The sequence below is a fragment of the Pituophis catenifer genome, unplaced genomic scaffold (genome assembly GCF_029215685.1).
Source record: "Pituophis catenifer annectens isolate HBS135680 unplaced genomic scaffold, rPitCat1.0.hap2 SCAF_1, whole genome shotgun sequence".
Classification (NCBI taxonomy): Eukaryota; Metazoa; Chordata; class Lepidosauria; order Squamata; family Colubridae; genus Pituophis; species Pituophis catenifer.
In genome coordinates this window covers 277156972-277183045 of record NW_027256881.1, presented here as the reverse complement: position 1 = coordinate 277183045, position 26074 = coordinate 277156972, and the positions used below count along the sequence as shown (strand labels likewise).

At 39.3% G+C, this 26074-nt stretch overlaps 1 protein-coding gene across 1 annotated transcript; it reads left to right on the top strand.

Annotated features, from left to right (window-relative positions):
• Window positions 1-230: 230 nt before the first annotated feature.
• On the top strand, window positions 231-23843 carry C1QTNF4 (C1q and TNF related 4). The gene is made up of 2 exons (XM_070931248.1): window positions 231-299; window positions 22720-23843. The coding sequence occupies exon 2, from the start codon at window positions 22722-22724 to the stop codon at window positions 23841-23843; it is 1122 nt and encodes a 373-aa protein (XP_070787349.1). The 5' UTR covers window positions 231-299; window positions 22720-22721.
• The last annotated feature ends 2231 nt before the right edge of the window (window positions 23844-26074 follow it).

Sequence of the window (26074 nt, the reverse complement as noted above, 5' to 3'; positions counted from 1 at the left end):
CGCCGATTAACATCTCCAAGAAGTGTAACGTGTAGCCACGTCCGTTCTAGCAGGCGCGCTCCCCGCCCGTTCCACCTCCGTTCCTTCTCCGGGCAGGCTCCACCTTCGGTCACCGATCTTGCACCGGAGCCACTGCGCTCCTTACGCCCATTCTCGCCCGCCCTTTCATAGCGACGGCGCCTCAAAGCACTGGCAGTGCGGGAGAGGCGGCAGCGACAGCAGCGGCGGCAGCAGCGGCAGCTCTCCAGCCGGCTCCCTCCAGTCTCTGTAGCGCGTGAAAACGACGCCTCGGGCAGCAGGTAGGCACAAAACCCAGCCCCGCCGCATCAGCCCCCTCGGGGCTCCTGAGTCCAATGCTTGATCCTGAGCATGGAAGGTAAAAGAAAGAAAAGGCAGAAACCCCCCCCCTCACACACACCCCACACACACCCGCGCTCGGGATTCTCTCCCCCACCTTTTTTTTTCTTTCTTCCCCTCTTCACCCCCGCCCCCATATAATGCTCTCTTCCTCGAATGAATTGTGTGTGTGTGTGTGTGTGTGTGTGTGTGTGTGTGTGAGAGAGAGAGAGAGAGAGAGAGAGAGAGAGAGAGAGAGAGGTTGCATAGAATGTGGGGTAACATCTTAGCATCTCCTAAGCATTATCCTTCTAAAGGGAGGGGAGCCTCTCATTATGGAGGAAAGAAATGGGGGGGGGTGGAGGGGTTGCCTGGGAAATCAGGAGGACAGATTGGGATTACCGTTTGATGCACGATTTGTTTTTAATGGGGCTTTGTTCTATGTGGAATTGGGTCTGGGTAAAATGGATTGAATCCCCATGCAGAATCCTGGCAGAGCAGGAGAAAGCAGGGGTCATTCTGTCTCTTTTACCACATCAAACTAGATACTGGGTATGTCTGGTCTTTAGGTCGGATTCATTTATTCGCCCCCAGGCCTAAGAAGTAACCCTTCCCCTGGTGTCCCCTTTGCACTTACATCCATCTTTCTCATTCTTGTCTGCAAGCTGCCTGATAAAATGTCAAAAAGAAAAGATGATAATTATGCATACCAAACGGGGTGGGGGTGGGGGGGTGGGCAGGAAGAAGGGACCAGCCTCCCATATATACCAGTATCTGGGAAGAAAGGTAGACATGGTCGACTAGCGATCGTTTCAATTAAACTAAGGAGCCTTTTTTTCAACATTGAAAGCATATATTGTGTCTAACTAATACTTGGCAACTCAAGAACCCCCAAACTACTATCTGTTAACATCAGCACTGGATACCACCTGTTCTTTATCCTTTCTTGCCTGTCTTTTTCTCATGTGGGGTTTAACAAGAGAGAGGTTGGACATTCCCAGGAATGACAGAATATAGAACATATCTGGAGGGAGGAGATAGTTCAGTTCATTTGTAGTACAAGATTACCACTTTCAGTCCTGGAGCTAAACCTAATCATCCAAAGCATCAATTTTTCAAGCAGATAAGGAGCTGCAGAAGGTGATGTTTCTTACTGAATTAATTCACCAGCATGCTATATTTTTGCAAAAGGGGTGTCTTCTGATTGAAAGGTTGGTCAAGTACAGAATTACACGGTTATAGTTTTTGCAATGACTTCTTCCTCAACTCTCTCAAAGTTCCTAGGTCAGGTTCTTTTGTGGGTAAGGGTGGGGCAATTCTCCAGCACTTTCTTTCTGAGGTTTTTTGCACATCCAAATGATTAGGAAGTTGTGCTCTGACCTCTGTATTTATGCAGGAATTGAATGTGTTCTGCTTCAATTATTCATTTTGATGCTACGGTAATTTCCGGCAGCTTCTCTTCTCCCAGGATCTGATGTATAACAAGAGGCTTACATTGTTTGTTTTTTGTTTTTGAAGATATCATCCCATTCAGCCATATGGTAACTGTCTTGGTTGCGGTGTTTGTAATGAAAGAAAGAAGGGTAAACAATAGTAAGAAAATAAAGCTGGACCTGGAATTAGTCTCTAGATTCCTCTGTATTTCACTGTGAGACTCTAAAGTTTACTTTTGACATTCAAGGGGAAAACAGAGGCAGGAGTCCTCAGGAATCAGTCATTCAATTATCCAATTCTTGGAAACTGTCTGGACAAGTCCCTATAGTTTTCTTGCAAGGTTTTTCAGAAGTGGTTTGCAATTATTGCCTGTTTCCTAGAGCTGAAGGAGAAAGCCTGGACCAAGGTCACCCAAGCTGGCTTTGTGCCTAAAGCAGGACTGGAACTCACCTTCCCCAAATTCTAGCCTGACATCAAACTAGTTTTCATCCTTAGCAGACATAACGTCTTATCATATCTTTGTTTAAAAAATCCATAACCTCTCAGATCCGGTTCTTTCCAACTCAGATATTTTCTGGTTTCATGAATCAGAATAACAAATTTGTATTTTGGAATTCTGAACATACTTATACTCTCATCGGTTACTTCATTCAGTTCTCTGAAATACAATCCATAAAATCTTGATTAGGTCATTTAGCCAGTAATGTGTCACGCTTCCTCATCCAGTATTCTCTCACTCTTTGTCTTTTGTTTCCATATCAGTAGCATCCACTTTCGATAGACTGAATTAATAGGTAACATAATCAATGGATGCAGATCTACTCAACTTCTATTATTCAGCCCATTTAAGGTTTGTGTCTTATCCCTTCTTGGTAAAATGAAATGTTATCTAGTGGAAGGAAAAAGTGAAAGATGGGGATCAAAATAGGAAGAGGTGAAGAGCCAGTGCTGTCTCTATCAAGGTGAATAATACTAAAACTGGACAAGTCATCCAAAATAGAATATCTGAAAAGCACTTTTCTCTCCTGCTGAACAAACAGCATCTCCATCCTACTAAATTTCAATTTAAACCTGTTCTATCATATCCGGGCCCTCACAGATTTCAACATCATTAGCATTCAGTCTGGTTATCATCAACTTATTGCTGGTACCAAACTCCAAACCACTAATTGATTTTTCCCAGTGACTTCAGGTAAATGTTATATAGGAAGAGAGAAAGATCCCAGCAGGGAATGAGGGAGAAGACCTACAAGAAAATAGCCACTGGGTTGATCTGCTCCCCCAACTGAAACCGCTATTAAGGATGGAGTAGAACCACTACAAAAAAGTGCCCACAATTCTAATCCTGAAAGACAATCCAATAAGATGCCATGATGATGCCGATGATGATAATAATGATGATGATGATAGTGATGAGAATGATGACGATAATAATAATAATACTAGCAGCAACAATTTGGCAAGTATATAATCATTGACCGCAAGCTTCCAAGCCTTTCTCTACTACTTTAAGGGCTGTTTTGTATGTTTATGTGGAAGCTGAGATTCTTAAGGAATATCATAGTCAAGAAGTTTCTTTTAAAACAGAAAAAAAAAATCCTCACCACATCTTTTTCTTTCTTTTATAGATAGATAGATAGATAGATAGATAGATAGATAGATAGATAGATAGATAGATAGATAGAGCTATAGATAGATAGAGCTATAGATAGATGTAGATATAGATATAGATATAGATATAGATATAGATATAGATATAGATATAGACATAGACATAGACATAGACATAGCTATAGCTATAGCTATAGATATAGATATAGATATAGATATAGATATAGATATAGATATAGATATAGATATAGATATAGATATTTTGGGAATCAACACTGGACTTCTATATTAAATAAAGAAGGATCTTGCTCCAGTTTTCTCTGAGTGCAATAATCTCAGTAAATTTAACATTTACTTTCTGTTGGTGTTCCCATTGTTGTATATCAATTTGCAAAAATATAATAATGTAATCTCTGACTTGTTCAATTTCTGAAACATATTCAATAACATTTAAGCCCTGATAGATGTTTTGAATTGTGTGTTGTGTATTTTAAATTTGATCAAATCTCTTCATTTTCCACTTTGCGTTTGTAATTCCTTTTGAAAGGAAAGGAATATCCTTTTATTATTTATTTGGATATATTGGAACCAATGAGGCATTTCTAAGCATACCAAGAAGAGCAAAAAATTGTTCTTAAAAAAGAGATTAAAGATTAAGTTTTGCAATCTATATGAATTATTATCTCTCCACTGATTTTTTAATACATTCATCTTCATGAAAATAAACAATACTGAAGCAAGAAGCTAAGCATCTTCTTTTGTAATTAGCCCATATTTTAAGACCATTATGTAGAATTGAGTAATAATTTATAGATTGTACACTTCTGTTTGAATCCAACCATAAACATTTATGAAAGTCTCCTGGGAATCATGCTTCTTAAATACAGCAGATATACCCAATCTTAAACAACTACCTTGATAATCTATTTTGAGATTTGTCTGGGATTTATTTATTTTATTTATTTATTAGTCATATTTTTATGCCGCCCACTATCCGAGGATTCTGGGCAGCTTACACCAAAGACAATATACTAAATAGCATATTGCCCCCAACAATCTGGGTCTTCATTTTACCCACCTCGGAAGGATGGAAGGCTGAGTCAACCTTGAGCCGGTGAGATTTGATCCGCTGATCTGCTGAACTAGCAGTCAGCTGAAGTAGCTGCAGTACTGCACTCTAACCACTGCGCCACCTCGGCTCATATGGGATGGTCCAAGGATTTTTGCCTTGGGCAGACAATTGGATTATAAGATCCCTAAGATCCCTTCCAGTCCTACAATACTATTTTTTCTATGTTATTTTACATTAGTGGCACTTAGCAATCAGTGCATTGGATAAGGCAGAGTTTAAGTCATACCTACCATCTAATTCTTATGCTTCTTCTCCTAAATCAATTTTATAGGTGTTGCACTGTTATTTTTAATTCAAGAAACTAAAAATCTGAACTGTCCAGTTGCTGTCCAGTTCACCACAAGTGGTATTTCTTGTATTATTATTCAGTTTGAAGTTAGCAGTGCTAGATATGCTCAGAACTTCCCCAATATTTTTTTTTCTTTTAACAATACCTTCCATCAGGGTGAAGTTGGAGCAACTGAATGGAGCCTGTGCATTTACAGGCCAGATGCCCTTCCTAATGCCTATGTAGAGTTCGAAGCAGACAATTACTCATCGTGGGCAGAAAGAGAAAAATCTGTCATTACCTAGGATCAAACTCACACCCTCCTGATTGTGAGGCGAGAACTTCACCTCTAGGCCACCACACCACTAAAACTTCCCCAATATAATATCTACTAAATTGTAGGAACTACAATGTATATAATTCCCTGCCAGCTTGACTTTTGGAAAATCTCAGAGTCCCAAATGCATGTTTATCTGGAAATAACCATATTAGGGAAGTTTTTTTCTGTATGAACCAAACCTGACTTAACATGGCAAACAGAAACTAGATTTCACCTAATTAGATTTTTGCCTGTGTCATTTTGTATAGTTTTGTATTACAATAATTAGAAGAACTAAAAGGGATAGGACAAGAGGCATCAGTAAAGGCTTGGGAGTATTCCATATCTGCTTGTAGGTGTCACATTGTTTATTAGTAGAGTTAGCATACCAATATTGCATTTGGCCAAATTACTAATCACTGCCTTGGTAAGAATGGGTTATTTACCAGGGAATTACATTTATAGAGTGAATATGGAAGGTCCACGTCAGCATAGACTTTAACAGAATGAAGCTGGAAGGGACCTTGGAGGTCTTCTAGTCCAGCCCCCTGCTCAAGCAGGAGAACCTATACCATTTCAGATAAGGGGCTGTCCAGTCTCTTCTTAAAAACCTCCAGTGATGGAGCCCCCATAATTTCTGAAAGCAAGCTGATCCCTTCTTCTTTGTGGCAGCCCTTCAAATACCGCTATCATGTTGCCCCTAGTCCTTCTTTTCTTTAGACTAGCCAAACCCAAATCCTGCAGCTGTTCCTCATATGGTTTAGACTCCAGGCCTTAGATCATCTTAGTTGCTCTTCTCTGAACTTTTTCCAAAGTCTCAACCTTTTTGTAGTACGGTGACCAAAATTGGTTGCACTATTCCAGATGTGGCCTTACTAGGATTTTATAAAGCAGTACTAATACTTCACCTGATCTTGATTCTAAGCTAAGATTCTACCTGAAGAAAAGGTTGAGAACCATTGCTTGAGAACATTTGAAAGCCCCAGAAGCTAGCTTTGGTGTATTCGGGTCTTTTCCCATGTAAGATTGAGAGTATCTTGGCAACATTTCGATGAGGTCCCATTCGTCATCTTCAGGCTGGTGCCTTTGGCTTCGTGCCTGTGTGAGCAAAGCGTCATTGGAGCTGCAGTCGCTCTATAAATACTGGTGGGGAGGTGTGGGGTGCTGGCTTTGTTGCTGTGAGCAGGTTGGTTGCCTGTGTTCAACATATATGTAGATCTTTGGTTATTCAGGTTTTCCCCCACGTAAAATTGGAAGTGTCTTGGTGACGTTTTGACGAAGTCTCATTCGTCATCTTCAGACTGGTGTTTTCGGCTTTGTGCTTCTAGAAGCAATGTGTAATCACAGCTGTTTCTTCCTTTTAACTGCCAGTGGGGGTGTGAACTGATTGGGTGGGAGCTTGGCTGTGTTCTGATTGGGTGGAGGTGTGTTCTGATTGGTTGGGGCTTGGCTGTACTCTGATTGGATGGGGGGTTGGCTGTGCTCTGATTAGCTGGGGGGGTGCTCTGTTTGGGTGGGGGCTTGGTTGTGCTCGGGTTAGTCTGAGTTGCAGGGGGGATTTGAGCTGTTGAGCTGCGTTGCTGTTGTTTGGCTTCATGTTCGTGGTCGTGCCACATCTTCATGGTGGGTGTCAGTTTGCTTCATGTATGGATTGGAGGGGTTTAAAGTGGCTAATGATGCAGCTGTGTGGGCATTTTTCTATCTCGATGGATAGAAAACACAGCATGAATAAACGAGATGATACCTCCCGCCTACCAGTCATTTGGAAACCCGCCCTTATTGACAAACAAGTCCATAACACAAAGAATGACACCAGACCCACACTCACGAAAACCACACAGGATGTCACCACCACACATCCACGCAAAAAGCAAACCCAAACCCACACCTATGATGAGGCACGACCACAAACCAGAAGCCAGACCACAGCTGCATCATTAGCCACTTTAAACCCCTCCAATCCATACATGAAGCAAACTGACACCCACCATGAAGATGTGGCATGACCACGAACGCGAAGCCAAACAACCGCAACACAGCTCACCAGCTCAAATCCCCCCTGCAACTCAGACTAACCCGAGCACAACCAAGCCTCCACCCAAACAGAACACACCCCCATCCAATCAGAGCACAGCCAAGCTCCCACCCAATCAGTTCACACCTCTACTGGCAGTTAAAAGGAAGAAACAGCTGCGATCACACATTGCTCCTAGAAGCACGAAGCCGAAAACACCAGCCTGAAGATGACGAATGAGACTTTGTCAAAACGTCACCAAGACACTTCCAATTATACGTGGGAGAAAACCCGAATAACCAAGACCTACATACAAACACCCGCAAAAACCTTAGAAAACATATATACATACATACATACATACATACATACATACATACATACATACAAATATATATATATATATATATATATATATATATGCAAACATACACACACACACACACACACACACACACATATTCCTAATGTTCCCTTTTATTTTTATCCATCTCCTGTATTCATAATTACGTCTATACTTATATCTTTATCTAATGAACGCTTGACGAAATAAATAAAATAAAATAAAATAAAATAATAAAATAAAATAAAATAATAAAATAAAATAAAATAAAATAAAATAAAATAAAATAAAATAAAATAATAAAATAAAATAAAATAAAATAATAAAATAAAATAAAATAAAATAAGATTCCCAGCAGACGTTAAGATCAGATTGCTCTGTGATATGAATAAAAAGCATATTGCTGTCTAATAGCTTGATCTAGTTCTACAGCAACCTATCCAAATAATGAAGAAATAACTGGGGATAGCCTTCCCTTCTTGCCCTTTTCTCCACTTGGGAGGCACTTGAAAGGATCACAAAGGATGGTGGACTAAAGACAGTGATCCAGCTTTCTCATTCCTGCACTGTGTCCATTGTAATTCCTGGCAGCGTAGCCCAAGAAACCTTATGTAACACATTCTTATCCCATTGGGAATCAGGATGCAAACCCTATAGCAGGATCAGAGGCATTAATTAGCAAGACAAGTAAAACTCTTCCTGTTAACACAATACTACTGAGTGGGATCTTGAAATGCCAATATTGCAACATTAGAGTCTGAGATTTACTTAATTAGTTTAGTTTTACTGTACAAATACAGTATTCACACTGTCCAATACTTTTTCCTTTCCTTTTTTTTTTTTTTTTTTTACATTCAGCCATGTAAAATATACTAGTAAGAAATGCCCCTGGCCTACTGATGTATGTATTTTCTCAAGCCTGTTCCAACATTTTACTATCACACCTCCCCTGTGTAAATTAATCCCCTTGGCTCTAATGAGTAAAGAACAAGAAAGAAAATTCTTGCTGTGTCAGATCAAAGGGTTGAGGCTTCCAGTAGGAACAACTCAGCCAGGAAAAGGAAATGATCACAATATTAAAGCATCTGACAGATTGCAAAGACCTGTGTGTGTGTGTGTGTGTGTGTGTGTGTGTGTGTGTGAGAGAGAGAGAGAGAGAGAGAGAGAGAGAGAGAGAGAGAGAGAGAGAGAGAGAGAGAGAGAGAGTATTTTTTTCACCATCATTGCATTACACATATCCACACTTACACTATAACACCACTGACAGACTCAGGCCCTTGGGAAGTGTGAAAACACTTTTTTTCAGGTCACAACTGTTGATTAGGTTTCAGCGGGCAAGATGCTGACTACAGGAAAATCGTTGACTGAGCTTGGCATCCAGGCAGCTTACAATTCTCATTCTCTTTGTATTAGGCTACCTAATCCAAATAGTAAGAATGATAGAGAAATGCATGGGGGTGGAATGTTTGAATGAAGCCAGTTTGGTCTAATGGTTAAGACACCAGGCTAGAAAGCGGGAGACTGAATTCTAAGTCCTACCTCATCCATGAAAGCCAGCTGGGTGAGCTTGGGTTAGACATTCTGTCTCTCAGCCAAACTCATCTTGGAATTATGCTTGGAAATAGTCTTTTTGGATCTTGTGCTGCAGTTTTCCTGGGACAGAGATATAAATCCATGTACTAATAATAACGAATGAAAATACACTAATGAAAATCAGTTTTTAGGAAGGACTGTCAAAACACCAGTATAAAATTGTATACCATTTTCCTTTAAATTCTCAAACTGATGCCTAAATTGAACACGCTGCACTGACGTTTCAAAAAATTAAAAACTGAACAAATATGAAATGGATTAATTCATTTATAAACTTTATAAAGGCTATTGCTGCTGCAAAATCATCAGAAAGACAATGCAGAAAAGGATGAAACTATTTTTACTCTTATAGAAAATGAAACTGATCTATAAATCATATAATTTTATCTTTGCAATAGTGGCAAATATCTCTAGCTTGGGTGTAGGATGAGGCGAAAGTTTGTTCTTTGAGCCTATTTCCCCCCTAAATTCCGCTGAAGATGTTACCTAGACTGGTAACAAAACATTCAGAAACCAACCCACAAACTCGGAGAATAAACCATCACCCCCATAATTTTATCTATGTTGTATCTCTGGATTGAATCTGTGGATAATCTGACCTCAACAATCTTGTGGAATTCACAGCTTAGTTCCTAAATGTATTCTCCTAAATAATATAGAAGAACTAGTGCAGTAAGTGAATCCATCAACAAGGACAATGTTTTTGTACTACTAAGACCCGAATCTGAAATTTTCCAAAACCATAAATCTGTTTGAGAAAAGGACATTTCATGGAGCTGACGTATTGTTACAGTCTGGTTATTTGGCATGAATTAAGTAAAAATTATACAGTAAAGCAACTAGATTGTCTCTGTTCTTGAAGTGATAATTGTTAAATCATATGAAGGGAGTAGTTTGATTTTTTTTCTAACTGGAAAATTACTAAGGAAGGGTGATGATTGACTACAGCATGAAGTTGAGAAGGTTCACTAGACGATTTGGAGAAAGAGGGAGCATTGGATGACAGAGAAGTTGCTGAAAGAAATACTTTGATCTAGAAAGCATGTAATTTATCTTTAGTCTGATGGTTGATCAAAGTGCGTGGGAGGAATGTCATTGGAGCAGGAGAAATTTTGTGCTAGTGTGTTAGTTTCAACAGCACCTGTAAAGTCATTTAAATATGAAAACCTCTGACTTTTGTGTCCACAACCAAACTAGACTTCATGGCAATTGGCTGAGTATTGTGCCATACTGTGTGCAAGTCTTAAAAGACCAGAAATGTATTAATAACAGCCACTTTCTGAACAATACAAAATAAAACAAGTAACCTTTTGAAAATAATTCTGATAAACAGTTTTTAAAGTAATTTTGCTATTGAAGGATAAGATAACCTTTATTGTTGTTTTTTTCCTGTGGGTACTGTGACACATATTAAAAATGAAATTCTGTTGCCTGCTCTCAAAAGTGTACACCTACATAACACACATGTAGATATGCTAGCTATACATATACATATGCTTATACCTACACCCTAACATATAAATATAAATAAATATTAATCAGAAAGGAGAAAGAACTAATCGGTTCAACAGGTAACCTGGTTTGGAATTACCTGAGCTCATATATACCATTCAGTTTGCTATTATGTTTCACTGGTGAAAAAGAAGACAGACAATCAGATTAATCTCTCTCATGAATGATAAGAAAGATTTGAAATCCTTTTCTAATCGGAAGATAGTATCAACAATCAACAATTATCTTTATTGCCCAAATGATAGTCATAGTCAAAAAGAGGCATAAGAGGAAGCAACTACACAAGGCATGTATGAGAACAATGATGGCACAACATTATTGCTGAGAATACCTTATTAAGGTCCTCTTAGTAAACCTTGAAGATTGATTACTAAAAGGGTGTCATCAGTTAGGTATCATAAAGAAAATTCAAGCTTAACCATTTTTATTCATCCACCTTAGAGTGGATGAATAAAGAGTTTAGTAAAATAGTTAAAACACCAGGCTAGAAACTGGGAGTCTGTGAGTTCTAGTCCCATCTTGGGCATGGAGCCAGCTGGGTGACTTTGAGCCAGTCACTTTCTCCCAGTGCTAGGCAGAAGGCAAGAGTAAACTACTTTCACAAATCTTTCCAAGAGAAGTCCATGAATCTGTCCAAGCAGTTGTCAGGAATCAATAATAACTTGAACACACACACACACACACACACACATCACAATTTGCTTGGACTTCAGTAAGGTATTTGACAAAGTAGACCACAACCTACTACTAGATAAGGTAGAAAAATGTGAATTAGAGAGCATCACCACCAGATGGATTTGTAACTGGCTGATCTACTGCACTCAACATTCAATGGAAATGCATCAACATGGAAGGAAGTATGCAGTGGGGTACCTCTAGGCTCGGTCTTAGGTCCATTACTCTTCAATATCTTCATCAATGATTTAGATCAGGGGATAGATGGGAAACTCATCAAATTTACAACACCAAACTGGCAGGAATAGCCATCACTCCAGAAGATAGGCTTAAGATACAGAAGGACCACAATGTAAAAAAGATGTTCAAAGTCTAGAAAGAATGCAGAGAAGAGCAACAAAGATGATTAGGGGACTGGAGGATAAAACATATGAAGAATGGTTGCAGGAACTGGGTATGTCTAATTTGATGAAGAGAAGGACTAGGGGAGACATGATAGCAGTGTTCCAATATCTCAGGGGTTGCCACAAAGAAGAGGGAGTCAAACTCTTCTTCAGAGCACCTGAGGGTAGAACAAGAAGCAATGGGTGGAAACTAATCAAGGAGAGAAGCAATTTAGAACTAAGGAGAAATTTCCTGTCAGTTAGAACAATTAATAAGTGGAACAACTTGCCTGCAGAAGTTGTGAATGCCCCAACACTGGAAATTTTTAAGAAGATGTTGGATAACCATTTGTCTGAAGTGGTGTAGAGTTTCCGGCCTGGGCAAGGGGTTGGACTAGAAGACCTCCAAGGTCCCTTCCAACTCTGTTATTCTGTTATCATTACAAAATTTTAATATGAAAACAAAACTATTCTTGTTTAAAAGGCTTGCTAATTATATATTAGAATAAGGGAAGATAGAGCTTAGGAAAACGATCGTTGTTGTATTTTAAAACAAGTATTTCAGAACAGCATATATTCTTACAACTTATTTTCCTGTTACAGACAGTTCCTGTTCAAATAAAACATCTAAACCAACAATGACAAAATATGAGCTTTGAAAGTGGGCTTGGGAATCTAATAACTTCTAAGCTCTGGAAATCTCATTACTGGATGACAACGAGCAAATTCCCATCTCATCATTTATATCACTCCAATTGGGCTACTCTCAGGTTCTTGGGAAAAGGGGAACGTATAAGTGTGATAAATAGCATTAGTCGCTTTAAGATAAACATGTTTTTCATTATATGAAAAAAGCAAAAACAAAACAAAACCCAGTATTCTCTAGGAAGATATAGAATCCTAAGCAGTGCACAAATGCTACCAAGTTATTTACTGAACACTCAGAAGAAGCAATGATGTAGTGCAAATCCAGGAAAATACGTCCTTTAGATTAAACTACATGGACTAGTTTTCACATAATACATTTTGGGTACTGTAATTCACATACCCTTGAAATACAGTATCTTGGGGAAAGATGATGTTGTGGGAACAGTACAGGAAGAAAGAATTAACAATCTCACTCTTCATACCTAATCTAATTAATAACCTCCACCTCAAGCCCATTTCATCATTTTAAAAAAAATAGCCATAAAACCCAAGCTAAACCGATTTGACCTTGAATGGCCTTGTCAGTTCTGAGAGTATCTCAAGAAAACAGATTTGCAAGCATCAAAATTTACATCTTTTCAGAGGATTCGGACAGTCCTAGTGCTGACTGTGAGTAGGCTGGACCCAGAGGATTGGTGAGATCACTGCCCTAATTTTCATCCCTTATGCTAAACATCTGTACCTCTTGGCAAAAAGACTTTGCACACATGCACGCACAAACACATACACACACACACCCCTCTGTGTTATTCACTAAGCAACCCTTCGATCTGGATACAGGCATAACAGCATTTAGAATTCTAGAAAAATCTGTTATTGAACAGAAAGAGCCTTCCAGCTTAGACTGTCAGTCCAATTATGAGACTAGCATTTCTATAACTGTGTCTGCTGACCTTCAGGGCAAAGAAACAAGACATTAATGCTGACCCTTTATAATGTTGTGGCAAACAATTGTGACCTGCAACCAAATCTTGAAAAATGGAATGCTCCTGACTATTGTCAGGAGACTAGCCATAGCATTTCCTTTTTCTTCTCTTCTGTTTTCTGCCCTTTACCAATCAAGGGAGTCTACAGAGTATGTTGGGGGGAAAAAACCAAAAACAAAATAGCAACCAAAATTGTATAATTGAAGCTTTGTACATTTTTATGTCTATTTCGGAACACCCTGCTATTCACTTTGCTCTTAATTTCACAAACTGTCCTGCTGTGTACTCGGTCTTTACTGACCTACTTCATGGGGAATTCTACCCTGGGTTGTCTCTCACCCCAATTTTGTGCGTGTGTTACTCTAAGTCTGTTAATATCTTCTTTTTGTGTTATTGGAGCTACATAAAGTAGAGCATTTGAAAACTTGAGATAGTGATTAGTAACAATAATTGATCTTGTGAGTAATATTTAAGTTATCAGTTAAAGCAAGAAATGAAACGTAAATGAAACTTGCAGTCAAAGTTTCTTGGTAAGTTTACACAACCTGTTCTCCTCAGATAGGAGGTTTCAAGAGTTGTGGGTCAAATACAACTACAGGAAGCCAGGTTTGAGAATGCAAGGCATTGTAGTCGCACTGTGCCTGGCCTTTGGTTTCAATAGTGAGTGACTTGTGAGAAGAATTCTCCTAGCCAAAGGCTCCTATCTGCAGAAATGAGGAGGGATGTACTTCTTCCTGAATTGCCCTCCAAAAATCTTCTCCAGAATTTTCCTATTGTGGAACAATATAGAATTGTCTGGAATTGTAGAAGGTTACAGAATGAGAGGGAATTGTCCAAAAAGTTATCTCCCTACATTTTACTAGCAACATTTCTCTGTTGTATTTGAAATCTTCAATGATCAGAAGGAAGCTTCTATTAATAGTAGTTGAAGCTGGAACCAAGCTCTGGTTGAAATGTATCATTAAGGATACATAGATACATAGATACATGCATACATACATACATACATACATATATACATACATACATAGGATATAGAGTAGGAACTTAACTTATTCAGACATTTTATTCTTTGGTGTTTGTTAGATCTTTGGCACAATTATACATTGGAAAATGTTTGCACCAGTGGTGGGTTCCTCCCAGTTCCTCCCGGTTCCGCCGAGCCGGTAGCGGTGACGATATGACGTCACCGAACCAGTTCTCTTTGTTCAGGAGCTGGGCCCTCCCACCCTCCCCGCATTATTCTTACCTTTTATTTGGCCCCACCCCCAATCTATTGCTGCTTCCCGAGTCCCAGCTGATCGGCTAGAAGGAAAAAACCTGTTTAAACTCTTGCCGCGGGGCTTCAAAGAGCCGCCCTACAGCTGATCAGTGTTAAAAGGCAGTGTGGTGGTAGACCAGTGCCTCCAAAAACAAATGAATAGACCGGTGCCTGCAAAAATAAATGGGTAGACTGGTGCCTCCAAAAACGAATGAGTAGACTGGTGCCTCCAAAAACAAATGGGTAGACCGGTACAGCTCTGCAAGCAGTTAAAAGCTTGGTAGATCAGTACCTCTGCTAAATCCTAAAGAATTGTCACATGACCATCAAGCCACGCCCACAAAATAAGCCATGGCCACAGAACCGGTAGTAAAAAATTTTAGAACCCACCCCTGGTTTGCACCCCTAATAAGACATAGGAAAGGCAAAGGAAGTGTGATGGTTCTCTTCAAACAGTGTGTTGCTCTGCGTGCTCTAAAATCTTGAAAGCATCCAGAGTAAAGAGAGAGTTTTTATTTTATTGAGATTTCTTTTGAATTCTCATGAGAGAGAGAGAAGTCATTCCTTTGCCAGCATTAGCATTTCCCATCAGTTAAATAATGTTCTGGGAGACCTGAAGGTCCTCTGGTACCAGAAGGAACAGCTGAGAATTTCTGCCATGATTAAGCAGTGAAAAAATGTCTAATATGTAAAGAGAGTCTCTCTGGGACCAGAAAGCTGCTGAGCAACTGCTGAAATAATTGTACTGAATGCAGAAAATAAAGCTGAAGTGAAAACATTTGAGTTCAGTCCTTCGAATTACCTATTGAGGTTTTGCTCATTCAGCTGTGGCATATTAACCTTGAAATCCCCATGTGGTTTATTATTATAATACATAAATGATATGAATTATTCCTGCTTTGGGATTTTTCAGCAAAGGTAGAAGCCTCTCCTAAGCAAAGCATTGTCCTATGCCAGGGCTGTCAAACTCACGGCCCAAGGGCCGGATGCGTCACTCGCTGGCCATGCTTGCACCTTGTTTAGCAAAGGGGAAGGGTCACAATAAGTCATGTGATGCTGCCGTGACACCGCGAGTTTGACACCCCGTCCTCTGCTGTTACATAGATTAGTGACATATGGTCATTGGCTTCTGATAATTAGATCACAAAATGTAAACTGTAATGTGAGGGTTCTTTGCTTTCCAAGGAATGGACACAGCATAGTATAGTATTGTGTATCTGTACACAATGCTTTATGCAGCACACACATTCCGCATCAATAGTCTATTGCTCTGGGTCAAGTCCACATTTCTAGGACTTTGCAAGGACTTTTTCAGTGGACATAATCTGGGGACTATGGGTATACATCCCCATTCATGTACTCTCAAGCCAAGGTAACTCTTACTGCTTTCAGGTTCACCTCAGATTAGAAGGAATCTGAAAGTACATTTTCCAATTAACAATTTTAATTAAAAAGCATAAGCTTTCATGAGGTGTTGCTCACCTCAACAGATGCCTGGAATAATATCAAAACATTTAACATTTCAGAACACTTTATTACAGACCTCAAAGTAACCTTGGAAAAATTAGACTTTAAAGTATCTACCTGTCCTACCAGATTAGATAGGGTGAGCGTGAGTCCAAAGATGCAAAGGTTCCCTATTCTTTTATCCTTGTGGAGAGCTGTGAAAATCTGGCTTTTCTCCCAAGCATTGGACTAAGATAGGGGTTGAGCTATGAGGATGAATGGCCTGACCTGAGGGAAAGGGGAAGGTAAAAGTAAAGGTTCCCCTCGCACATATGTGCTAATCATTTCCAACTCTAGGGGGTGGTGCTCATCTCCGTTTCAAAGCCGAAGAGCCAGCGCTGTCCGAAGACATCTCTGTGGTTATGTGGCTGGCATGACTAAACGCCAAAGGCACACAGAACACTGTTACCTTCCCACCAAAGGTGGTCCCTATTTTTCTGCTTGCATTTTTTACATGCTTTTGAACTGCTAGGTTGGCAGAAGCTGGGACAAGTAACGGGAGTTCACCCTGTTACGTGGCACTAGGGATTCAAACCATTGAACTGGTACTTTTGTTTTTAACTCGTTTTTTTGTAATGGATTATGAGCAGTCTAAAGTCATCATATAAGATAGGTGGCCAAATCAGTCCTGTTGGTAAATAAATAAATCATTTGATACTAGTTGTCTGCACTATGAACAATTTGTAGAATACTTAATGTATGACATATGAATGAATCAAAGAGAAAATGGTTTCATGTCCATGCTAACCAGAGGTTTGGCAGGCTATTCATTTGGTGATTTGATGATTCTTATAACCGAGATATTTGAAACTGTCCTTAAACATTACAATGAATGTGATGTATTAAATGCAGTTAACCAGAAAGTGCCTGGATTTTCTAAGGCATCATATTATCAAATATGGGGATATATGTAAAATAGTCTGTTTAGCTATTGAGTTTCATTTCTTTCAACATCTTGATATTTCATCTATCTTACTGATTTAATTGATTAACCAGATAGCTGAACTGACAATATACTAATTTAAAACCTGATTAGGAAAAGCTCCATTTTCTGTAGTTGGAAAACATATTGCAGTTGGTTTGCAGTTTTAATGTGAGTTATAATATTTTTTTAAAAAAATATCTTTATTAAATATTTACAGTAAAATTAACACATAATAATGATTGGAAAACAATATAAGAAATGAAATGTAAGGACACATAAATAAAAGACTAAAACGAAACAACAAACATGACTAACTGAGAGTTAAACTCACTCTCCAATTAATATTAACTAATATCCTAACCAAACATTTCAATACAATCAAGTTCTTTTAATTATCTACAAAACAATTGGCCTGTTTTTTTCAAAATTATAAAGAATTATATAGCCTATTAAATATCTATTTAATCTAATAAAACAATCTTATCACCCTAGGTTTAACCTTTTTTTAAGCCAGACAAAGCATCTGTCCCAACTTTTATTATATATTGAGTCTTTCTTATCTTTTAATATATATGTTAACCTGTCCATCTCAGCACATCAAAGAATCTTATTTATTATCAGATGGTCAGGGGGCGTATTTGCATCTTTCCACAGTTGGGCAAATGCCATTCTCGCCGCTGTTGAGACATGGACAAATATGTACCAATCCTTGTTGTCAATGTGGTCCGGTCTTATTCCTAATAAGTAGAGGTCTGGGTGAAGGGGAAAGCTCACACCTGTTATTTCCAGCAGCCACTGCTGTATTTTCCCCAATAACGTCTAGTCAACAGACAAATCCACCACTGATGGAAGAAAGTACCCTTGGCCAACCCACATTTCCAACATCTATCAGAGGATCCTGGGAACATCTTAGCGATTCTGGCGGGGGGGGAGATACCAACAGTAGATCATCTTATAAAAGATCATCTTATAAAAATGTGAGTTATAATATTTTGATTTGTTTTGACTTCCAGGTCATTAAGAGCATAGCCGCATGTAGAATCATTTATGGGAATTTTCCAATTGCTTCTGCCACTTCAAATGGACATCTTTTAACATATGCTAAGTTGCATTCATAAATAAAGTTCATAGAAACCTTATTGTCAACCACAGTGCTGCGTCTGGATGGGCAAGCACTAATTATGAAGGAGCCCATTTGCAGTTTAGGACTTCTTCTAGACCAGTATTTCTCAAAGTTGGCAAGACATGTGGACCTCAATTCCTAGAATTCATGCAGAAGGATTCTGGGAGTTGAAGTCCACATGTCTTAAAGTTGCCAAATTTGAGAAACAGTGCTCTAGACTCCATGATGCTTACTAGAACAGCAGTGGAGACCATCAGAAGTGGCAGCACTATTGATCTGGAATAGCCTGCCCTTGGAAATCAAACTCATCCCTCTCTTCTGGCTTTCAGGAAGTGATTGAAAATTGAATTATTATAGACAGCATTCTCTTGATTAATATAGTGCATCGTTTATTTTTAATTTTTTTGTCATTTCTGTTTTCACTGAGGTCTTATATTGTATGGAGTAGAGTTTATGATGGATGTGGTAATTTCTGTGGTACTCCCTGTAAACCATGAGTTATTTGATTGCAGCAGGCTACAAACTCCAGAAACAAATAAATAGTTCAAATTTTCTTCCTCACCCAAAGTACTTCAGCAAATGTGCCATCGTTTACACTGTGAGCAGCAGAAGTAGTGCTAGAATTTGGCAAACACAATGGTTCTGTTTCAAATGGTTATGTGCTTAACAATGTGCAGACCAGAGGTGGGCTTCAGCAGGTTCTGACCAGTTCTGGAGAATCGGTAGTGGGAATTTTGAGTAGTTTGGAGAACCGGTAGTAAAAATGCTGACTGGCCCCGCCCCCATCTATTCTCTGCCTCCCAAGTCCAGCTGATTGGGAGGAAATGGGGATTTTGCAGTAACCTTCCCCTGGAGTAGGGTGGGAATGGAGATTTTACAGTATCCTTCCCCTGCCATGCCCACCAAGCCACACCCACCAAGCAACGCCATGCCCACCAAGCCACGCCCACAGAACCGGTAGTAAAAATAATTTGAAGCCCACCACTGGTGCAGACCTTAACATCTTTCATCATCTCCATAATCTTCCTTGGTATTTATGTGAAGTGACTGCTTGGGCATGCTGATAACATTTAAAATGGAAGCCAGTGAAGCAGTGGTCAAAATATGTCAAGAAAAACACATTGCTGCACATGCTGCTCTGTTGAACCAGAAGAGTTGATTATTAACTGGATCCACTACACACACACCCTCCACACACACACACACACACCCTCCACACACACACACACACACACACACACGGATCATCCATGGAACATGCCTTGGGAATGAGGAAAAATGACTGGAAAATCCTGTTAACTGAACAAATGTCTGATCGGTGATACTGTTCTGCCCCAGCTCTGGATTTCTGAGGATATTGACACACACCAACGGTCCTTGTCAAATTTATTAAATAGCAAAAATAAACCAAAGTCTGGCAAAGGTTGGCAACCAGCCCAGAAAACAAGATACGATAAGACTTTTCCAAAAATGCTCTGATGATAATTACAAGTTGTTTCCAGCAAGAAACTTACTAACCACGTGTGACTTAAATAGGCTAAGGGAGTGGCCAATTATCCTCAAGACTTACTCTCGAGGAGACCTCCTCCTCCTGAGTAGCCACCCCTGCCTTTTGGCAGCCCTGCGTGCTCGAGCATTGAGAAGAGGCTCCTCCACTTCGCTCTCTCCACTTGAAGGAGCCTCTGGAGGTTCGAAGGCCCTGGCTGAGTCTCTGCCTCTGGCACTACATCCTCTTCAGCCTCCTCGCTGTCCGACGCAAGCGCCGGCTGTGCAGGCTGCTGGCGCGACACCACAGCCTCCTTGTCGTCGGGATTAGCCACAATCTGCGCAGGCCACTGATGGGCCACAATAGATACTGAATACATTGTTCTTTCAGAAAATATAAATGTAGAAAGGAACCTAATGTTGTTCCTTTTTTGGATTTAAGAAGTAGGCCTGGTTCTATTGTGGAAGCATCCCGAACATACTTGGACCATCTTCTTATCATTTCCAGCCTACACACAAATAAATACATGATGTTGGGTTCCAAGAAAGTCTTGCCATCACCATCTCTGAATGCACAAAAAAACCTCAGCCAAATAAACTATTAGAGATTTTTCAAAAAGAGGAAGATAGTTGGGAGGGGAGGGGGGAAATGATTGCTGTTCATAAAATAGGAATTCATCCTAAGTTTTCCTGAGGTAAATAACATTTTTCAAATCACTTCTAACTCCATTACACTTCAGTCGGTTGAATCCAAATGTGTTTTCTAATCCAATATTAATATCTAAAGTGAAAAAAATGACCTTGGCATACCATCCTTTATGTCCACTTTTGTCAAGTGGATCTCATATATTTTATTTGTCATTTATTTCAAGTATAGCTTGCTGTTTCATGCACCGATTCCAAAGAGTGAGAAACCTTTTATTTCAATATTTCCAAGTGTAATTCATTTGTTCTGCAAAAGAAAACAAGGTTTGCCCTGAGACTGCCAATAGTGGTGTGATCTACAGCACTGTTTCTCAACTTCCACAGCTTTAAGATATATAAATGTCAATTCCCAATTATGCCAGCTGGAGAATTCTGGGAGTTGAAGTCTACATGTCTTAAAGTCATCAAGGTTGAGAAATGCTGGTCTAAGAATATTTTTACAAATGGAAAGCACTTAAACAAGATCATCACTATCCCCATCCTGCTGTTAGTTTGAATAGTGGGATGAGCTAATAAGAATGGAGAATCATTTTTCTTCCTTTATCATAGTTCCCTTTTCCTGAGATTGAGACTAGAAATGTGGGGTAGGAACAGTGGTGAAATCCAAATTTTTTTACTACCAGTTCTGTAGGCGTGGCTTGGTGGGTGTGGCTTGGTGGGCATGGCAGGGGAAGGATACTGCAAAATCTCCATTCCCACCCCACTCCAAGGGAAGGATACTGCAAAATCCCCATTCCCTCCCCACTCCAGAGGTAGGATACTGCAAAATCTCCATTTCCACCCCACTCTGGGGCCAGCCAGAGGTGGTATTTGCCGGTTCTCCGAACTACTCAAAATTTCTGCTACCGGTTCTCCGAACTGCTCAAAATTTCCGCTACCGGTTCTCCAGAACCTGTCAGAACCTGCTGGATTTCACCCCTGGGTAGGAATCAGGCTGCACTGATTTCCCTTAAGAAAACCTGTGGCTCTGGAGTTTCTCTCAAATCTGTTGGAGATTATTGTCCTTTAGTGAACCATCATATACATGATTTATCAAAGACATGCTGTCACCCTCCAGTGTACACCTTCCAAAGAAACTGATTCCTAAGTAAGTAGTATTATCTCTGAATGTCTCTTTGCTTAGATGTAGGATGAGTGCATGTGACAGTAGCATGTCTGCAATACCAACTTTTCACCTAAGACAGTATTTAGCTCTGATGAAAGAGTCCTCCGAATTTGTAGACTGTTGATGGCAATAGACCAGCTTTGAAGTGACAGGGAGAGACAGAGATGGCAGACAAGAGATCCCAGCCACCGGGCCTTCTGACTGAGTGATATTTTAATGAGCCTGGGAGAAGAAGGACTGTGAATGGAGCTTCATGTCTTGGCAGTGACTGACAGGCTTGTTCTCAGATTGAAAGTGACCACGGATCATGTTTTGGCCTCTTGTCATTAGAATCATAAATACTGGAGCAGGAGAAATGCATTAGGTGTTATCTTTTCTTAAATCCCACCAGTGTGATTCACTGCAGTCACAGAATTTGGATCTATTACTTTAACAACATATTTTGCTTTATTATAGAAATATTTTTCCCTTTGCATTCTTACACACACATTCACACCCACACACACCTTTCTTCAGATTTCTCAAAATCATCCTTACTGTTACTGTTGGCAATGAGATGGTGTCATTTAGGCCAACTTGGTGGGGATTGGGAGGAGGCGGAAAATGGAAATGTGAGTTCTGCATTCTTCTTTAATCAAGTGAATATAATTGAACAAAGAATCAGCATCTGAATATTCATGTTTTTTGGACAGCTAATCTTAAAAGCTTTTGACTAGCCAGCTAAATGAAATAAAGTCTCATATTTTTTTTAAAAAAAAACCATAATAGCAATAATAACAATACACAGCTGTTAATTTCTGGAAACTGAAACACAAGGAGATTACAACAGGAAATTAGATGGGGAAAAAGAATTAAGAATGTTTTTTAAAACTGAACTATACAACTCAATTAAGTTACTGCAGCAACAGTATTTTGATACAAAATCAGTATTGAAAATATTTGTTTGGAGACATCCTGTCGATATTAAATACAGACCTAACTTGTTCCCAAACTAATCCTACCTAATTGCATTTCAATGAGGACAACGGTGTAGCCATACTTACATTTCTGCAGATTAACAGATATTTTTTCAGGTTTGAGAATTAATAGTGACATATATCTATATTCAGACATAGTCTGTGATACTGTCTTCTGCATGTTTATTAAGTATTATATCCTGTTGCATTTTCAATGTAAAATACGTATTCCTATTATGCTTCCAATAAAGAGCTGGTATCAGATGTAGCAGTGTCTGGGTTTTATCTGTTGGCTATACAAAAGTAAGTAAAGTTTTAAGGCTACTCTCTGGTCGAAAAGCAGTTTTTGAATACATTGGTTAAATTGTCTCCTCCCCTCCATTTTTTTTTTTTTTTTAGATATGATGACCCAGTGGAAAGATCAAATTTTATTTGGCCTTCTCTTCCATTTGGCCTTCTGCTTTGTATATGGCTTCCCTGCTGATTCCGGGACTGAATTCCGATCTGCCTTCTCTGTCGCTAGGACCAGCAGCATGGAAGGAAGCACCGAGATGGTGATCACCTTTGATAAGGTCTATGTAAACATAGGGGATGACTTTGACCCCAAAGCTGGACTATTTCGATGTCGTATCCCTGGAGCCTACTATTTCTCCTTCACTGTCGGAAAGTACCCCAAGAAAAATTTATCAGTCATGCTAATGAGAAACAAGAATGAAGTGCAGGCAATTGTATATGATGAACATCACCGTAAAGAGCGAAAAGTGGCCAGCCAAAGTGCCATGTTACAATTGGACTACGGTGATACTGTGTGGCTACGTTTACATGGGGATCCAAAGTATGCCCTGTATAGCAATGTGGGCCCCTATACAACTTTCAATGGGTACCTCATTTATCCAGACACCTCTAGCTACTTTCAAAATAGAGTAGGCTCTCCAGAACTAGGAAAAGAACCATCTCAGCCTCCCTCTCATGTTCTTCAGCAGCTTTCCATCAACCAAAACCAAGTCTCAGAAAGACTCCTGCTTTCTGATGAGCCAGCTAGACCACAGGATCCTCGCTCTGCCTTTTCAGCTGCTCGTTCCGAAAGCCTCCTAGGATCGGATGAAAAGCAAACCCAGCATGAGCCCATCACATTTGACACAGAGTTTGTGAACATTGGGAATGACTTCAATTTTTCAACCGGCATCTTTACATGTCGTGTTCCAGGCGCCTACTATTTTTCATTCACCATTGGTAAAATGCCTTTCAAAACAATGTCAGTAAAGCTGATGAAGAACCACAATGAAGTTCAGGCCATGATCTATGATGATAACCACTCCAAAAGGCGGGAGATGCAGAGCCAGAGCATTATGTTTCCTCTGCAAGCTGGTGACATTGTCTGGCTCTACAGTCACCAGCATGATGGCTATGGTGCTTACAGCAATCATGGCAAATACATAACCTTCACCGGCTTCCTTGTCTATCCAGAGACTAAGACAAAATTCTCTTCAGATTCCAACATTTCTCCAGGGTCAAATCTCTAAATGTGCATATACAATATAAGCATAAGAGTATTCCAGATGCAGCAGACTCTTGTGCAGATCCTGGACAAATACCATTCTTCATATGAGAAGATACAAGCATGCTATTACAAGTCCAGTGTATTCCTTATGGACACCTTCCTTGTGTTTTCTGCCTGCAGAGCCATTGTTGTTTCTCTCATTCATCCCTAGAATGACATCCACAAGTTGGTGTGTTTTGTTCATTATTACTGTTAGACATAAGACTAAAGCATGAGTCAATTTGGGGAGTAAAGGAATAGGGGGAGATAAATGAGATATGCAAATTAGGACATTTGAAAAATGCTGAAAAGGGTTATATGGTCAAAGGCTCCCTCTGCAGAACGTTTGAGAATTGATAACATTCTGTTCAACTGTTGGCAAACATCACAAGAGAGGGACAGATATAATGGGACACCAAATAAAGCCTGAAACTAAAAGGATTGTGTGTATTTGTACATTTGATGTCGCAATATTCAAGCCTTTCCATTCATGAAAAAGGATCCCAAGCTTTAAATGTGTAGTATGTTTGTAGTGTATCTCCAATAATTGAAGAATCATTTGATGTTTGATAAATTAAAAAGTACTGGATATTTTAAACAAATTTGAGTACTGTCAAATCCTTGTCAGAACTATTTCAGGGAATCTAATCTTATCCACAAAGCTATTCATCATTTAATATTAAAAGGGAGTACTATCTTGTAGGCTTCTGTAAGTCTTCTTCTCCATCTAATACAGATTCCACCTGATAAATCAACTATGGATATTTTTAACTGATTGATCTATCAGCTAAAGTACCTCACTTATGTGTTAGCATGTTGGATTATTACAAAAGCAGAGACTTTATGCTTCCAAAGGAAATTATACGCACATTTTATATGATGGTTTACAATGGCAAAAGTACAACAGCTGTAACAAATGAAGAGAATCAGTTTGTTGAGTTCTTCTATGGTACTTTCTTTGATGACTATACTTTTAAAAAGTTAAAAGATAAATTAAGGATTTAGTTGCTAGAGCATTTCTACTGTATATTTTATTTTGCCCACAAAGAAATTGTTTTGGGGGAACTGGAACTGGAACTGTTTTGGTAGAACTGGAGACTCCAGGTATAACCATCTGTTCCAACAAGTTTTGGATGCTAAATTGTCTATTGCACTATTGAGCAATCAACTTAAGGTGGCAATATAAAATATTTCTTAGTTATGACCATACAGTCACGAACTTGTAAATTTATATTTTAAAATATCATGTAGCCTTCAGAATTTCCAGTTTCCAAGGTGAATATATATAATGTCCTCACCTTATTTACTGTATATGTAAAACCTGTTATTTTATCATTTACAAATAGGATATTCAACTTTTTAAAGGCATTTTAAATTGCCTGACGAAACACCTCCCAACTCTTTCTTTCAAATGTTCTGGATAGTCTCTGTTCCCTTTTTATGCAGATCCTGTGTTTTAGTTGTAAGGTTTTCTGCCATTGCTACAATATAACAGAAAGAAAATGAAGAAATGTTGTGGCTTAAGCACTGCTTTCTCAAAATTATCCTGCTAAATAGATAATTACTCCTATAATGACAAGATCTTCCTTTTAACATGCATCTGTTTTCTTATCATTTATGCTACGTGAGAAGATAATTTGTGTTCTCTAACAGCAGTTAGCATGGTCCTATTTTCACTGAAACCTAATCCCAGCCAACGGCAAGGCCTCTCCACTGAGAAAAGTAATCTCTGAATGGGACACCCTAGAGCAGGGTCTCCAACCCTGACATCTTTAAGATTTGTGGACCAACTCCCAGAATTCTGGGAGTTGAAGTCCACAAGTCTTAAAGTTGCCAAGGTTGGAGATCCCTGCCCTAGAGGGAGAGGGAGAGCAGTGTCCAAGCTCCAGGGTCAGCCTTCTCTAACTTGGCATTCTCCATATGTGTCAGGATTACAAGTCCCAGAATTCTTTGTCGGACTAGTCATGACTGGGTGTTGTAAATTCTAGTATATCTCAAGGTCATTGGGAAAGGCTCTCCTAAATCAGATTACATTAAAGAACAAAGGACTGTCTACTGAAGTTGGGAAAACAAAGCAAGAAGATTGCTACTTTGGTCCATGCAGAGTCTCAGATAATGTTACAGAGATCAAAGAACTTCAAATGTATTTCTGTATTTTAGTGCGCATTTAATGGGGTGAAAGATGACTCAAGTTTTGCTCTTTATGCAGGAAAA

What these genes read in the sequence shown, in the direction of transcription:
- C1QTNF4 (XM_070931248.1), top strand. Translation starts at nt 22,722, where the DNA reads ATGATGACCCAGTGGAAAGATCAAATTTTATTTGGCCTTCTCTTCCAT.